This window comes from Eleginops maclovinus, chromosome 12 (genome assembly GCF_036324505.1).
Source record: "Eleginops maclovinus isolate JMC-PN-2008 ecotype Puerto Natales chromosome 12, JC_Emac_rtc_rv5, whole genome shotgun sequence".
In the NCBI taxonomy this organism is placed as follows: domain Eukaryota; kingdom Metazoa; phylum Chordata; class Actinopteri; order Perciformes; family Eleginopidae; genus Eleginops; species Eleginops maclovinus.
In genome coordinates this window covers 6,521,742-6,539,248 of record NC_086360.1, presented here as the reverse complement: position 1 = coordinate 6,539,248, position 17,507 = coordinate 6,521,742, and the positions used below count along the sequence as shown (strand labels likewise).

General features: G+C 38.2%; 2 protein-coding genes across 4 annotated transcripts in view; both read right to left on the bottom strand.

Moving 5' to 3' along the window:
- Positions 1-5,328, bottom strand: part of prkg2 (protein kinase cGMP-dependent 2) — a 31,231-nt gene extending 25,903 nt beyond the window's left edge. The window contains exons 1-2 of the mRNA XM_063897475.1: positions 5,217-5,328; positions 3,558-4,075 (exon numbers count right to left, since the gene is read on the bottom strand). Of these exons, the coding sequence (XP_063753545.1) occupies positions 3,558-4,075 (518 nt within the window). The 5' untranslated portion in view covers positions 5,217-5,328. The remainder of the gene's footprint in view (positions 1-3,557; positions 4,076-5,216) is intronic.
- Positions 5,329-8,811: 3,483 nt separating this feature from the next.
- The window catches only part of rasgef1ba (RasGEF domain family, member 1Ba), a 119,517-nt gene continuing 110,821 nt past the window's right edge, over positions 8,812-17,507 (bottom strand). For all 3 annotated transcript variants that reach the window (XM_063897874.1, XM_063897875.1, XM_063897876.1), the window contains 4 exons: positions 14,225-14,320; positions 13,317-13,440; positions 12,440-12,512; positions 8,812-10,644 (listed from right to left, as the gene is read on the bottom strand). In XM_063897874.1, the coding sequence (XP_063753944.1) occupies positions 10,620-10,644; positions 12,440-12,512; positions 13,317-13,440; positions 14,225-14,320 (318 nt within the window). In that variant the 3' untranslated portion in view covers positions 8,812-10,619. The remainder of the gene's footprint in view (positions 10,645-12,439; positions 12,513-13,316; positions 13,441-14,224; positions 14,321-17,507) is intronic.

Sequence of the window (17,507 nt, the reverse complement as noted above, 5' to 3'; positions counted from 1 at the left end):
ATCATCATGAGCTGTCAAAGTTCACCGCTTTGCATTTTAACAGCTGCAGTGAGAGTCTGCGAGAAAAAGACATCAATTCCTTTGGGGAGTTGTAAAAGGAAAAGGTTAAGAGCAATGGTTGAATGTAAACTATAGATCATGAGACCGGGTCGCTGCTTTGAGGTGGGTGGTCTGTTTATCCACCTTATTGTGTGTAATACATTTTCACTTTAGGATTCATAAAAGCAGAGCAGATGACATCCAGTCCTTTGTTTTGTTTCTCAACCCACATCCTCCCCTCCCACCTGGCTCTGTCATTACTCTGCCAGAGTCTGCAACATGTTACATTACCATTCACAGAAGATGAGTCTTCTGTTTCAAAGGGCCAGTCTGCATGATGGTACCAGACCTGCCTCATTTACATTAGTTTTGGTTATATAAAACATGCTGGGCTTATTAGCCACACATGTTTTAAACATGAGGATCAGGTTGAGAAGGGTACACTCTGCATACTCACATTTATTCACTCTGTATTCGTGTTGTACAATATGAACAATACTGTGACAAAAGGCCATCTGACTTTCATGTAGGAAGATCGAAGAAGACTGCTCTCTGGAAATAACCTTTTGTGTTAGTTTTTGTCTTAATGTGATAGTGACTGTATGTGTACTGTATGAAGCTGCATAGTGATTGTTTTTTTTTATCAACTTCATCTGCTGATGTTGTCTAGTTTAAAGATAGAAAACTAGTTTATTAGTTTGGCCTATACAATGTCAGAAAATAGTGGAAAATGTCTCTTAAAATGTTCCTAAAAGTCCAAGTTGATGTTCTGATAATTTATTAACTTTAATATGATTATCAGTACCTGTGGTGGGCAACAGGTGCAAATGCAATACAACGGTCCGAAACATTTCGGTGAGGTTCTAATAAAAAACACAAATGTGCCAAAACACATGCAGAGACATCTTCACCATTAAGAAACATTCAACATTTTGTCAAAACATGCGCAGCATTTTTCCAAAACGCTGAATAAAGGGAACGCAGCAAATACAAAACGTTGCAAGCAGCTCATAACTAAATGGAAACAGGGACACTAAAAAGGGATGCAAACCGGAGGGCTTGTTTTCATTCAGGGATTATAAAGTGTTACTGTTGATAGAAAGTTATCTAAAATGTTAGTGTAATCGGCTTATGTTCTGAGATCGGATGATTCCTTCTGATTTTACTAGGTTAGATATTTTTTCAAAATGCTTAACATGTGTTGTCAACTTCATAAAGATGTTTTGCGTTTGACGGCCACCGTGTATAAGAAAGAAAAAAGTATTGAATCTCCTTATTGGAAAAAGGCTAAAACCGCCCGTCATTTCGGAAAGAAAAATGACTCTATCAATTAATTGATTATTAAAAAAGTTGGCAATTGTTTTTTGGAATTAGGAATGATCAATTAGCATTCATCATTATAGTAAGCGTAGCAGCTCTAGTCTGCAAAGTGACTGATCTGTCGTGACGTTGTCAGACATTAAAGATCCTTCAGTTGGAATCCATATTTGTTAAATGCCAAAACAAATGTAAAACAGACCCTTTGTTTGCCTGGTTGTGTTAAAATGACAAATACACTCAGTTCTCAGTACTTGTTAAAGCAAACAAAAGCTGCTCAATGCCCAAACAGATCAGTGAGTAGTAGGAGTTGGGGTTGGCAGCATGTGTTGACTGGAGTGTTAAGGTTAAAATTCAAAGCTATGGCAATGACGTGTTTCTGTCTGTCTGCCTAGATTCTGAAGAAACTTTTATTGGTTTTTGCAAATTGGAGATATTGTTCAACATTTCCAAACAGAGCCAGCTGAACATGAACTGAATTCAATGTAACCTAAGGCTTGTTTTCAGGTTAAGGATGTACAAATTGGAGTGTGCAAATGTATAATTTCCAATGTATAAATTAAAGTCACTTGTGGTAAAAACAGTCAAAAATGATTTATCCGAATTGATGAAGCTTCTTGGAATGAAACCCCTTAAAATACACCAAACAGAAGTCTTGTCTTTACTTTAGATATGCTCAGCACTCTGACATACAGTAGACTATACGTAGCATTCCCTAATGCTTTTTGTTACACTCGGTATCTTAACACAAAATAAAATTGGAAAGAAACTTTAAAAGAATAGTTTGAAATGTTGGCATATAAACACATTCCTTGTCTAGCAGAGGGTAAATTAGAAGATTTGCTAACACTCTTTTCTGTTGGTTTGATATGAAGCTAGAGGCAGCAGGCGGCTACGTTAGAAAAAATAAGGAAAACAGCTAGCCTGACTTTAAAAGGTAACAAGTCCATATTCCAGTGCCTGTTAATATCAGATAACAAACAATTTAGGTCTTGTTTGTTTCAATAGTACACAAAACTATATTTCAAATATACAAATCAGTGTTCCAGAGGCAGGGTTATTCGTCCATCTGTTGGATTTCTTGACCTCACAACCTTTCAATTAAAGTTAAATCAAAATGGTTGGGAAAATATTTGTATCATGTTTTGACAATTTCTACACACGATGTAACCTCAAAATGTTTCCAACCATCTTGCCCTAATCAGAATTCTATCTGTAGACCATATTTACTTTATCTTTACATATTTTTGTTTATAAAGTTTATAAATGCAATATTTAATCTAAATAGAAGAAAGATTTGCAAGCCACTAGGCGGCTTGAACTACACAAGCTTAATGTTTAATGTCTTTGTTCTTCAGAGTTCTTTCATTGTTTCAAATCTTATCTTCCACTTATTGAGTGTTTATCTCATCTAAATTATTCTTTATGTTGGTTGTTGTGGCATGAAGCCTTGCAATCCCCAGAGGCAGCATTTTGAGATCAACTTACTTCCTTAATTTGATATTATTCCTGTCAAGATGGGACACACTGTAACATAGACAGCTGGAAAATCAATAAAATAACAGCTGGGAGAAAGGTAACAGTTTTTTTGAATGGGACGGGTAGAGCTTCTACATTTATTTTGAATATTATGATGACTGATGATATGATGACACTACAGCACATGTTCGAAAGTATTTGGACACCTAAAGGTTGCTCCTTTCTTTATAGTCCTGGCTTTTGTGCACAGAGGTATGGTCAAATTGGAACAGGAAATGGGAAAGCGCAAATTATGTTTCAAATATCACTTACACTGCTGCATTAATATTCCTTTCTTCTTCTTTTTTACTTTATCACCTTACCCTTAAGAGCACATCCATAAAGGGGTTATCCACATGCCTAGGGTTATTTAGCCTAGAAGAGGTCAGAGTAAATTATTTACAACATGAGGAGATGCATTCACCCCTGACAAGAATTAAAATGTATACATAATACTGTTTGATTTTTCTTAGTCAGTTGTGGCACTGACCAGAAGCTGACCTTGGACTGCACATTGAACAGTGTTAACAACACATTTTGACCACTTCATGTCTTGCCCACCTCCGTTTCCTACCCACTCCTGCTGCTTCCACCAGGCTGAGAGGGAGCCTGAGGCCATCATGAACCTTTAATGTTATTCTCCCTTTATGTGTTTTGAACCTTCCTTAACAAAAACATCTCACCTCGCATCCTTTGATACCCGGGTTCTCTCGAAAGAGAACTTTGGCAGGCTGCTAGAGTCGTAGGTCCTTGATGTGGGTTCGGCCGACACCCCTGCTTTGGCCCCTTTCCTCCTATTGAGGGTCTCCTTGATGCGAACACTGAGGTTGGGGCTGTTCTTACAGCAGGCTTTGATGGAGGGGGGCCTTGATGGCAGACCTGCTGGGGCCCCGCTCTGGTTCTTCATCACGTCCTGCAGCTTGTTGAGCTGAATGCACTTGTTCTGCAGCTCCTCGCCCAGCTCGGACAGAGCTTGTGTCTGTTTGGCCAGTTGCTCGTGGAGATTTTTGATCTGCTGCTCTCTTGTACAAAGCTCCTCATCCTTCCGTTTGCCCTCTCGTTCCAGCTCGTCGATTCGGGCCCTCAGGGAGTCCAGGGACGAGTTTTTGAACCCATGATCTTTGTAGCCTCGGCTGTACGAGGAAGAAGTAGAGCCGTCCGCGTGTTTGTAACGCTTTGATTTCATCGAACCATTCCCCATCTTGTCATCCGAAGAAACAAAAGAGATCAAAGTCAGTATTAGCTGAAATTATTTAAAAGTCGTTCAAAGAGGAGTACAGTGACATTAAGCATGAAATGGTATTTTTCAGGAAGCTTGTGGTGAGGTTTCACACAAAAGAGCTGACGCTGTGAGGATAAGAAAACCGGAGAAAGAGAGGAGAAACAGCAAATCAGTATATGACGGTCAATGAGTGTCGTCTCCATTTATTATTCAGAAGGCAGGAAGTATTACATTACATCAACAGACCCTCCCATCTACTCATATGCAGTGAGGCAGATGCTGTTCAAAACGCTTGCGAAAATTAAAAACGTAGCAAATTGTTACAAGATTGTATTTCCTAGCTCTTTTCTATTGATTGTCCATAATTAATGAAAATGCTCTGGTAAAGCACATCCATTGGACCAAACAAAAAACACAGGCAAACCAGCTGACCAACGATATAGTGTAAATGTTTCATAAATAAAGTGAAAAATGGAAAAAAAGAAAGTACAGTTTAATAATAATCTGCGATAGAAAAATACTCACAGATAACTGTAATGTGTTTGGTCAAAAATGGCAATAAGGGGACCATCACTTTTTAAAATGTGCTCTCTGCTCCCCTATGGTATATTCACGCAGAAAATAATGTCTCAAAGCCATTGTGAGATGTTATTACATTATTAAGTGATATTTAAAAGCATGTCTCTGTAGTGAAAACGGGAAAGAAATGTCAGAGAACAATCCTGTTCTTGTTTTGTGGGACTGATGCCCACACTTTCATACAGTACACTTCATTCATAACATTCCATCTGGGATACAGTGAGTGGACGTCAGATCAGCCTGTTCTCAAACACTATTGAAAATTAATGACATCATATAAACCTATGGAGAAGGAGTAGTAGCTAAATCTCCCCTTTTTATCATAAACTATTTCACTAGCACCAGTAGACATTCAGTAACAGATTTACTAACGTTTTAAGAATGTGAACTGACTATTTTTGCATGCAGGCAATTAAGAATTAGTTGTGTTAAGTTAAAACCATCTCCTAGCAGGTTCGTGCACCTGCTCCTCGCGCTGCTTCGTCATTCCCCTCCTGAGATAAATGAGTCTGTGTTAAGTCCAAAGGACATTGTTACTCACCTGAATCACTTTTCACCCTTCAGACGAGCCTGGGAAATGATTTAAAAGAAGAAATGCCGTGTTTGCACATTCAAGCATCCGCAGAGAGCACTGTTCGCATCCTCTCCTCTCTCTCTCTCTCGCTCTCTCTCGCTTGTCTCACGCTCTATTTCCTCCTAGGCTGTGCGCGTTCACGCGAGCGCGACCACCAGTATGATTGGCAAATCAGGTGTGAGCGATGTCGCCGCGTTTCTTTAATTACCTATTTAACAATTATTTTTAGAGAAAGGTCGACTGCATTTGTTGTAATAAACTAACCCTAGCCACGACAATGTAATAGTAAGAACAGTTGTTCTGTAGAAGTTAGAACAGTGGCTCACAACCTGGGACGCCTACGGGGTACCTGAGTGGTTGCAGGGGGTGAGTAGTAAAATCAGGGATTGCAATGTATTTCCATACAAAAAACATTTTATTAAATTGTCATAATCCTGGTTCAAAATCCGACACTAGATGTAATAAATATTATATATATAATACGTAAAATGTGTAATCACACACTTAGCGATATAGAACATAAATAATAAAAACTTCCCTGGTTTGAAACACCATAGGCCTACTGTGTGAAATTAGTTCACATTGAAACGAGTTATTCATTCAGAATTTCACGGGCAATTACATATAAGAAGAAAAGAAGAAGAAGAAACTCTCGCTCCCTCCAGAAGGGCAGGTCAGCCAAAAAGGGCAAACAGGCCATTGCCCGGACAATATTAGCCCGTACCTGTGCACGTCCCTGCGCTCAGCACTACCAGTGATGGAATTTAAGCCGATGGCTCCCCTGGTTGCTATGCAAAAAAGTACACATTTCCCCAATCAGCGTCGTCAAATGCTATGGTTTGGGGGCTCTGAAAATATCGCCCGTAGTACCAAGATTAGAGCATTGCACGACTGTACGTTACGGACATTTACCTCAGAGAGGAGCAGCATGGCGATGTCGAGTAGCCCTAATGTAGTTCAGCTAGCCCCAAATTCAGTTAAATCCCTACACCTGTATCCCTTCGAAAGAATAACATTAGCGGAAACACTAATTGTAAAAGAACTCGGACCAGACAAGCCAGAAGTGGATATAACCCAACGGGCACGAGAAAAGGTTCTGCTGAATTAGAGTCCAGTAATTTCATTTCGTTGTCAGTCTCAATCGACAGGTGATTGTAGGTCAGACATATCCAGGTTTCAATGCCCTAAATGTTCTGATAAAATACTGTAGGGTCATTGCTGAAATCATACTTATTACTGTTATTATAATAAGTGTAACACTCAGTAGGTATTTTAGGCTGATGATCTTCCTCTCTTGGGCTCAAAGTTTTCATATTATGCATTTTACTTTTTTGGACAAGCTAAAATCTGTCCCAAAGATGCTGTCTTTTTCAAAAACGATTAATTGGTTTTCCCAGTGCGTATGTCTGAGGCAGCCAGGCCCGCAGCAGGTTTTATGGACGGGCAAAGAACAATAATGGCAAGTGGCCAAAGCTGATTCATCTGCAGCCTTCACAGTACAACAAAGTAATAATCCAGGTCACTGACTCCCAACCTGAATCTGAGAGCAATCCGAGACCCTGGCAAATGATCTGAGGACATCCTCTGAATGAGCAAACGTGTTCACACTCACAAAGTCTGCTAAAAGCCAACAGTGTCTGCTTTTAGCAGACTCTGTTGTAAATTCTCCCAGTGGTTGGGTAAGGCAGTAACTTGCTCAGGGGCACTCCGAGCCAAATCAGCCAATTTGAACATGTGCTTGTCAATTTTTAACCCTGAAATTGGTCCTGTGTTGTAGTTTCCATAATTTCCTTGTGTTAACCTGGTTTTCCTGTTGTTGTCTTCAGTATTAATCTACAATGTAGAACATTGTTTAAATAAATAAAAAACATTGAATGAGAAGGTGTGTCCATATGGCAACAAACAATAGCATTTTTTTTTCTTGGGTTAAATTGTCCTTTATTAGAATAATTTATTTTTAAAGATATTTGTCTTACCTTTTATTACCTCAAAACGTTCAAATGTGTAAGTGTCATATGTGGTATTCAGCAGCAAACCTTTGTCCGTTGCATTGACTTGATTTTGTCACCTGATGGAGCCAAATATACATTCTTGTTTTCTGCGTCGGAGCAGAAAATTCAGACCCCACATCAGCGGAAACACTATGATGTTACTCCACTCTCACAGAACTTATTAAATATTCATCGTAAAGAGTTTATTTTATCTTACACAGCATTTTGTAATGTATTCTGAACATATATTTTTTATTTACCGTCAAGAAGGGTCTGTAAATGATTTAAACAAACATGTAAGTGTGTTTTTATTTCTTTATAGGAATGTTAGATTTTTTTTTTTCCTGCTCTGTTTTTGATAGAGATAACTATTATACCATCAATAACTATGTTTGATTTCTAATACTTTGTGTTCTCTTGAGCTATTTATGATTCAGAATATCATATATATTATATTTATAATATATTGAAATGATAATAAAAGATCAAAGATGGATATTTGTTTTAGGCTAAACATTAAGATGTGTCCGCACCAGATCGAGATTTGAATTATTTTCAGACTTTGCCAACTTCCAACTCACAAGACCTATATTTTATTGTATTTCTTTAATGAAGTCAGGTTTTGTTTTCGTGGCGCATCAACACAATCCATTATTTGCTCATTGAGCTCATACACTGCTGCTTTGACAAGTTTGAATTGTGTGAACGGACATTGTCAAACTGGCAAATAATAGTGGAATCAAAAAATAACATTGTATATTATGTCCAAAATGTGCAAAACAAATGACATAGTATGTCGATTATATATCATTATAATCATAGTAGATTATTTGGGAAATATACAAAAAACGACATAGTATAGTATGTCACAAATAGGCAAAAATATGCCTTAGCGTAAAATAGTATAGTATGTTGAAAACATTTGAAAATAATACAATGTACAATACTAATAAATATGCTAAAACATGACGGATAAAAACATAGATTTTTGAATTGAATATGCAAAGGAACTACATTTTATACAATGTTGAAAATATCAAAAAAATGATAGTATATTTTATCAAAATATTTTATCAAAAATATATTTTTAAAAAAACAACATAGCATAGTATGTTGAACGTGCAAAAAAGACATGCTATATTAGGTCAAAAATATATATGAAAAAGTTATAGTATAGTATGTGAATCTTGTGCAAAAAAGCAGAGTATAATATGTTGAAAATACACAGATACAACATGATATATAGCATTTCGAAAATGTGCAAATAACATAGTACAATGTGTCTACATAAGACAATTGTATGCTAATGTATGTTTAAATATCAGAAGAAAATAGATGGTATTTTGCCTTTAGTTTGTTTTGTAAAGTGGCCCTCTTTATTTTGATTAATTAAACAATATACAGTATTTACATTTTTGCAAACAAGATTCCTCTTCTCTCCTGGTTATTGTATGTGTTGTTACTTCCCTTTCATCCCTAGATTATTAGGGAACATAACAGAAGCTAGGAAATGATTTGATTTCACATGTTAACTTCAATGCTAAAAAAGTAATTGAAACCCAGTCAGTTGATACTTTTAAACATTCTTTTATTAACTTTCTTCTTTTAAACACTACTAAATAATTCATAAACGCATCCTGTAATCCATTTTTTACAGTCCAAATACAAAAGAATGAAAGCAGGGTGGAAAAAAAGCAAACACAGTTATGTACACAACAAACCACAACAGCATTCTGTGCTGAGGGGGTAGAAGTCAAGGCAATGCAGATATCCGTCATTTAACATCATACTCTGAGCCAGTACCTTGAAGAATACGTATCTCATACAAACGTTTATATAAAAATAATAGTTCAACCAATATCTGAGAACTACTGCATGTTTTGTAGCCAATGCAAAATTAAATAACAATAATAGTAAATATTGGCATGAGGACATAGTGTGACTACACAAATAGATTTATAAATAAAAACAAATATGAAGAAAAGTCTACATTTGAACAATATTAAAAAATAAAAAGATATTATTTAGCATGTGTAGGGTTCAAACAGAAATCCTCAGTTCACATTATTCGACCACACAAATCCATTCACTTTTCGGACTGAGCCAACAGGCGGCAGCACAACCACACACTCATGTTCTACATTAGAGCAGGAACAAAAGGGGAAAGTAAGAATGGTAGAGGTCAGCCCAGCTAATCTTCCCAGCAGCAGAGGGGCTGTTTGATTATCAGGAACAACAGGAAACACACTATCATCCACTTTCCATTTAAGCTCACTACTTAAGGCATTAGTCCACTTCCAGAAAAGTATTTGTCCAAGGGTCCAACACAAAAACTAAAAAGCCAAGTAGGGCTGGACAATTTATCTGTTTCATTTCGATTATGATATCTACTAAGATATAGTCTTTGAGTTTGGATATCTTAATATCGTAAGTGTTGTATTTTCATGGCTTTAAGGCCGTACCACATTAGAGTAATAACATTTCCGAATTCACCAGACTCATATTTTTTCTATAATTTAACACCTTTGTCAATAAAATCCAAAATTTGTGAAACCTTCAATTATCTGTAGTATTTGGTCAGAATTGTCGCAATATTACATTGTTCTTCATATCGCCCGGCCGTAATTGGAAGGTTTGCCCATACAATAAACACTTTGGTTTAAGTTTACTGATGCCTTGAGTGTGTTCAAGATAAACAACTAGGAATTGTTGCTTCTTGCATAAGGAAATCACAAAATGTGAACAACGCAAACAAAAAACTTTCAAATGCAACCAGTGCATTTAATAGTACACATCACAATTCACAAAGTTCTTCAGAAACTCAGGTAAAGTACAATAGGAAAAAACAAAACTACAAATAATAGCTAGCTTAATCATAAACAGTGTTGCGGGTAAGTTTTGAGTTTGTACAAAGGATGCTGGCTTATGGAACCAGTGCGAGTAGCTTTTCCGTTGAGTTAGCCAACCAGCAGCTAACTGTGTAGCTTCAGTGGAAAAGAACAGGTTGAAAACTGGCGCGGGGAACAAACAACCCCAACGACTCCATTGACGCACAGAGAAGGTCTTTCAGGGCGAAACGCTTCAGACTTCAAACCTTGGCACCCTTTGGCATTTACTGGGAAGATTTGTAGCATTTATCTTTTTTTTTAAAAGACTACAAAGTCATACAAAGAGGAAAAAACAGCCGTCCGGAAAAATACAGCACAAATACTAAGAGGGTAAGGAAAAGCGGAGCTTGATAGAAATATGAAGCTGGGGGGAACACAAAAGATCCTTGCCAGCCAAAGTAGAGATTGTCGGTTCCCTTAAAACATAGGGATACTTGGTTTAGACAACGGCTCACTTGTCAATTGTTTATCTTAGTGTTTTTTTTCCCAGTTTAGACCCTGCTTAGCAGAGTGGACCTGTGGAGACAAAGAGAAACAGCGGTTAGTCTCAGGTTTATCTTTTGATGCAAACGTTAAGAATTCTCTTTACAACTGCAGTTTAATAAGGATTTTTTTCACATTTTGATAAACGTCTTACAAAATGCAATGCTTTCAAATAACCTTAAAATATATAATGCTCAGATTATTTATTTCTGTTTCTTTATTCACTTAAAGAATCCCAAAAGTGAACAATTGGTTGACTTAATATTGGAAATGTCAACTCAGAAAGGTAGCTTGCAGGCAGCTTGATAAAATAAATTACATTAACACTTTGCGTTAACTTTTTTTTTTTACCTTCTCCCTCATGTTACAAACATTGGACACCCCAATCTTTAATTTTTCCCTCTTGAGCCATAATAATTGAGAAATTGCGAATTTAAAAAGCAGCAACAGTTTGTTTTCTGTCAATTCCCAGAATGTGTGTGTAGTGAGAGAATGTGTGATATTGCACGTTCTGCTGAGGTAGCTCGACTAGAGGAAAGTGACAGATCGTGTCGCAGCAGAGGCAAAGCTCAGGGGGATGCAGAGAGCATTGGCAGGCGATCAGGAAACGTGACCACACACACACACACACACACACACACACACACACACACACACACACACACACGAGAGAACCCACTCTGGCAGGCTTAACCCAACATTAACAGGGCTATTGGTCCAAATCCTGTTGCCACCTCTGACCTCTGCCAGCAGAGTCCTATATCGCATTCATGCGGGTGGCACTATCAGCTTTAAATCCTGAATTCCTTGTACAGTGTTCCTCCTTGATGGCTTTCTAAAATGAATTATATAAATCTGTTGTGTGTGCTGAAGAATGCTCAAGATAAAAGGGCAAAAAATATATTGTTTTTAAATTTGGCTGCTACATTCTGTTGAGAAATTTCAAGCTGCTGTTATGTTCTTTTGAGGCTGGTTATTTTTTAAAGAAACCTGTAGAAACTGATAAGATAGTTTGTGTAAGAACTATTAAAAGTAAAGCAAATCCTTTGTCATTGTTAGTAAAACGCAGATATTTTACTACATACCCCATATGCTAATATTGTGTAAATAATCTAGCTCCTTTTACATCATCAGCTATGTGTCTGTAACAAAGTAACTCTTGACATAATTATTGTTTGCACAGCTGAATAAAATCAAGCCTTTAGTGGCAGTAATGCACCCGACAGATCTTTTGACTGCTGGACGACCCTTTTTGTCCCTGCCGCAAAAAAATAACGCCTCATACTCTGTGTAAATTAAACTGCAGCGTGTGATGCTGCCGCAAGAAGAATTGTCCCTCCGTCAGCTCTCTGGGGCTTTCTTAAAGAGTCAGAGACAACTGATCAAAGCTGATTTTCTCTCATCCATCTTCAAAAACACACACATCCAGACTGCTGTGTATTAAGTATGGAGTAGGGTGTGCCCGTGGGATGTAATTGTGTGAAAATGACTGATGTGCCTTGCAAGCGATGGTGTGACAAACAAGAATGATGAGCACCTGTGTGTGTGTGTGTGTGTGTGTGTGTGTGTGTGTGTGTGTGTGTGTGTGTGTGTGTGTGTGTGTGTGTGTGTGTGTGTGTGTGTGTGTGTGTGTGTGTGTGTGTGTGTGTGTGTGTGTGTGTGTTTAATGCATTTATTGAATAGTGCGTGGGTCATCATTCGTGTGACCTACATCCCTCAGGGTCTGCCTGGTCTGGAGGGAACATGAGTTGACAGCCGTGATTGAAAGACTCCAGTGCCCTGAGGGTGAGTGTCTGTAAAGAAGTGGAATGGGGGGGTAAATACACACCTCAGAGTCTTCCATCTGTCCTTCTCCATGTGGTTCTCAGGACCTTCGCTCTCGTAGGATGCCAGATACAATGCTGAAACCAGAAAATAAAGAAACATTAGATTTTCTAAAAGTTTTGCTTTTTTCCCCCAATTTTTTCCAGATAGACTGTATTTTTGCGAAACAAATAAGACATTTTAACGGTTCTTATGATGATATGTATTGCCCAACAAAATCAAATAGTGCCCGAGCATGGTCCTGGTGCGCTCCAGCAGCACGATATCTATGGTTGGTACACTTCAATGTCAGAAGATTTTACAGAGCTCCCTGTCTATCTCTGATAAGAAAGCGAGAAGAGCCAGTGACACGCGACTTTGAAGTGGATTAAAGGAGACCCAAACCATCAGAGCTGCTTGAGTTCAGGAGGTGATAACAACGTGAGGGTGGATTTAAGGCTTAGCAGGAGGAAAGTCATTCTGATGCCTGGAAACACTTTTTCAGTCCACAGCAATACACTACTTTTACTGACGGTAATGGTAGCAGCCACTTTGATGTTCATTTCATGTAGGGTGTGTAATAACACATCATGTAATAACTACTGCATTTTCAAATTAAAAGTCTGATTGTAAATTTGCAATACATTTCCCTACATTTTCACACAAATTACTACATATTGCAGTAGTTCTTAAAAACTTTTTTTCATGAATACATGCCTTCATTCATAAATATTAATAGCACATAAACAATGTTAATCCTATGCATTTGAGCATGACTCATACTGACTAGAACAAATCATGAAAGATAATTACTTAAGGAGATTACATATTTGTGTCACATTGATAAAAACTGAGAGCCGGATTGCATCATTCCTACATAATTCAATAACTGATAAACATACCATCTTCATTGAATACTGGAGCAGTCAGCAGGTACTGCAGGATCTTGCGATCCTTCTCAAACGGACACTCCACTTTCTTCCAGGCCATGAACTCACTCACTTGTTTGGCGAGTTCCCAGAATTTCTGATATAAAACAAACAAAAAAAAGAACACAGAACATGTCAACATTCAGGGAAAATCAATATATTCATGGCTCTATGCTACGCAGTATACAGTAAGCAACTTTAGGTATATAGCTTTGTGGGGCTACTCCCAGTGTACTATGGATGAAGCCTGTGGTTCTGCATAGTAAAAGAGGGGCCTATTATGCTCAGTTTAGGTTTCCTTATATTTAATAAGAGCTTTATTTTTTTCATACAGCAGCAGCACCTCTTTTCACCATCCACTTAACCCAATAGTAGTGTGAGTCCTACGTAGTGATGTCCCTATGTTACGCAAGTAAACAAAGGGATCTAATGGAGGCATTTCAGGCGAGGGGGAGTGTGTAGGAGGGAACTTTAGGATCTTTGCAGACCATTTAAATGAACAAAAACCTACACTACAGGAAAGGGGAAACCCCAAAAAGCATAGGGCTCCTTTACTTTGTTCATATGTACTCTTCAAAAGTCATAACAGGGAATTTGCAGAGTTTCCCAGTGCCTGTTTCAGTGTAACTGTGAACTGAGACCAGTGGAAACAACAGAGTCTTTAGTCACTGTTCTGTGTTTGTTCCATGGAAACACACACTTTACGCACAGACACTTCTTCTTCCTCTACGCTCTTTAGGGAAGTGGTAATAAATAGCAACAAATCGTCGCCATGTGTAGTAGTGACATTTTCTGACAAGTCAGCTGTGGGAGAAATAAAAAGGAGAACATGTATTCACGAGGGGGGAAACTCCCTCTTGGGGATTTTAATTTCAGTTTACCTCAAAATTGATCTGTCCGCTCTGTAGCCTGTTGGCACATCCCTCGTTGAGGAAGTAGAGGTCTTTTATGAGAAGGCTGAAGAAAGGGATGACAATCTGCAAGACAACAGAAAGAGAAAGGGATTTCATTTAGGTGAGAAAATGCTGGGGGGTTTCCACATGACTCACAGGTGTGTCATCTCTATAAACATTGATTTAAAGGAGAAAAGGATTACAATCGACAAAGACGATACAGCTTGATACAAAACATTTTCATCAAAACAGCCACACTAGTTAGGGCTTGTAGCAGCGGGTACTAATACAGCCTTTAAAGGATGCTTTTTGGGTTTTCCCTTTCCTGTACTGGGTAAAATAGGTTTTTGTGCAGGAAAATGGTCTGCACATATCTTTTTAACATTAAAGCATGTAAACATGTCACAGTACAGACAGAACATACACATATGAACGTTAAAATGAGCATAATATGGATCCTTTAATATACAAAAATCAATTACCTATGCAAAGCGAGACTAAAATAGAGTTTTCCAGAAAAAAAAGATCCCCTTTTTAATGCCTGAAATAATACATTACCACTCTCACGCAACGATTTAATTCAAAGTGTGTCTGGGCACTTAACACCGATAGAAAGTGAGGTGGGGAAACTGCACCAGACTCCATTCAAATAAAGAAAGCTACATTTCAAGTTGGTCGAATGTTGACTTCTGGGAATCAACCATGGAGAGAACAACTGGTTGAATCTGGCATTATCAGTTGCTAAGGCTGATGGAAACACCACATTTGTTCCAAAGAAATTGCTGCAACCTGGCACAGTGACCTATATAAAGAAAAACTCAAATCTTCCTTGACACTCCTAACATAGCCCCCACCCAAAATGATCAAACATTCATGAAGCTGGAGCTTTTAAAAGTTCAAATAAGAAAGGAGGGAAAGCAGTAAAATAAATAAAAGGCAGACTAAAACGTGCATTTCATAAATTGCTCACATTCATTGTGATTGCGTCAGAAGTTGCACTTATAAACCACACACACCCTTTCCGCATCAGTGCTTTCCACGAGGCGGGGAATCCTTCTCATGTGTTTTCTTTTAACTCCCTTTCTCAGCTGACTTGCATCATAGGCTTGTTTGTGTGCCTCCAGAACAAACTTGAAGGAATTCTTCACCCACAAAATTATCACTTGGATGGTTTCTCCACTCTTGAATTCTGAGGGATTCGTTTTTTGTTGTTGTTGTTGTTGATGTTGTTAAATGAGCCCCCATTAACTTCACTTTACTGTTTTTGCACATTTCTTTAGCGTGGAGGCTTTCTCAAGAATTCAAAGTAACAAAATGTGAGGAATTGATAACCAAATGATCATTGTGACAGTTATGTATTGATTTAAACAAAATTGTAGTGAATCCAGTTAACCCAATGTGAGTAAAGATGTGTGTTTGAGAGGTGAACACCATCTCCACATTTAAGTGTAGGCTTAAGAAGCTTATATCTAGGGCTGGCTCAGGCTTACTTTAAACATCCTCCTGGATCCTTAAATGTATTTTATTTACATTTACGATTTTGTCAATTGGATTGTCTACATTGTACTTTTTAAAGCTTTTTTACACATGTTTTTTGATCTGTAAACGTTGGTAAAGCCCCCTGAGACAACTGGTTTTGTGATACTGGGCTTTTTAAATAACATTTGTCAAAGAGTCTGCACATCATGTGTGTTGCGTGCTCTGTAGGGACAGGATGTTGTTTACAAGAGCATCCTAGTATGCATGTTCTAAAGACTGTTGTCATGCATACACAAAGGTCTGCACACACAAGTCCTGCTTTCAGAGAAATAAGAGCCTAGTAGGAGCAGGGAGGAAGTCTTTGTCACAGCTGGACATGGAGGGTCTGGAGCCAGAAGGGCGGAAGGTCTTGAGACGTGGACTAAAATATATATTACAAGATTCTATTTAAAAGATGGTTTGAACAGCTGATGAAATATGTCTTTTCTCATGTTTGGGGGTTTGTAATAAGTAATTTGTGCACTACAAATACTTTCTAAAAGTATTTTGTGATGTGAAGTATTTATCTAAAAACAAAACAAAAAAATCCTCAAAATGTTACCAAAGGCAATGGAAGATTTCTGATGGGCATTTTTTGACTTTCGTAAATGTTTTAATTAAACTGTTGGTAAAGAAAACTAAACAAGAGTAAAAAAGGTTAAATATTCATTAGCTGCAGTCGTATGTCTCAGTTAACCTTTTTTTTCTTCAGTAACTTCGGAGTTTATAAAGCCTTTTGGGATCACTGGTTCTATTATTATCATTAATATAATTTGTATTTATATACAATTACAATGATTGTACAGCAATTATAGCAGGAGATTCTGATACTTCCTGCTGCCTTATGTTCAGAACACAAATTCTCTATGTGTCGAACAGAGACCTCCTATATTTTGATTAAAAACAAGCTACAGTACACACTGTACTCTAACTGGGTTTAAAGGGCAACATTCTTCATTGTAAACTGTCTCTGAGAACAAACATGCGATACTCCGGGTCTGCTTTCAGATCAGCACTTTGGCCTTTTTTGAAAATGTTATTTCAAGCAAATAAATCAACATAGCAACGAATGGTTACCCTTTCTGCCCCCACAGTAAACTGCAGCAAAACAGGATGATTAGAGCATAAATAGTTTTGTTGTTCCTCTGACAAAGACAACATAACAGCCCCCCCCCAAAAAAAACGAGAGGTCACAAGGGCTACAACATGGCAAAATTCTTGGGAACTTTCCATTTCAGGACCTCTTTCAACCACTGTTCGGGTGTGTTTGCATTTCTGAGCTCCAAAATAACATCCCTAACAAACTCCAGGGAGCCAGAAACATACTGACGGTACACTGTGTCTCTGTGAAAACACACATATTCAACAAATGATGTATGAGGACGAGACTAAGTGCTTAGGTCTGGCAGCCCAGGGGCTATTAACTGGTTCAAATACGGTTAGGGAGGGCATCTGAAGAGGGAAGGGAACAGTATGTGATCTGGCAGCTGCCCGTGTGTTCTTTTCCCTCCCTCGCGAGGAGAACACAACACGTTTGATGAGGAGGAAACCAAGACCCAACTCATATCTTGACCCACTTATAACGCAACCCTCCGTGTCCCCTCGGAGCCACACTGTTATGCAACCGCTGTCCCTCGTCCAAGTCCACCGCAGCAGGCTGCTGGTGGCGTAAACACAGTGGGAAAGCAGCTCCCAGGCGATAACACGGCTCAATGAGGGACAGCGCTACAATTTGTTTTTCTACTCCACCTTT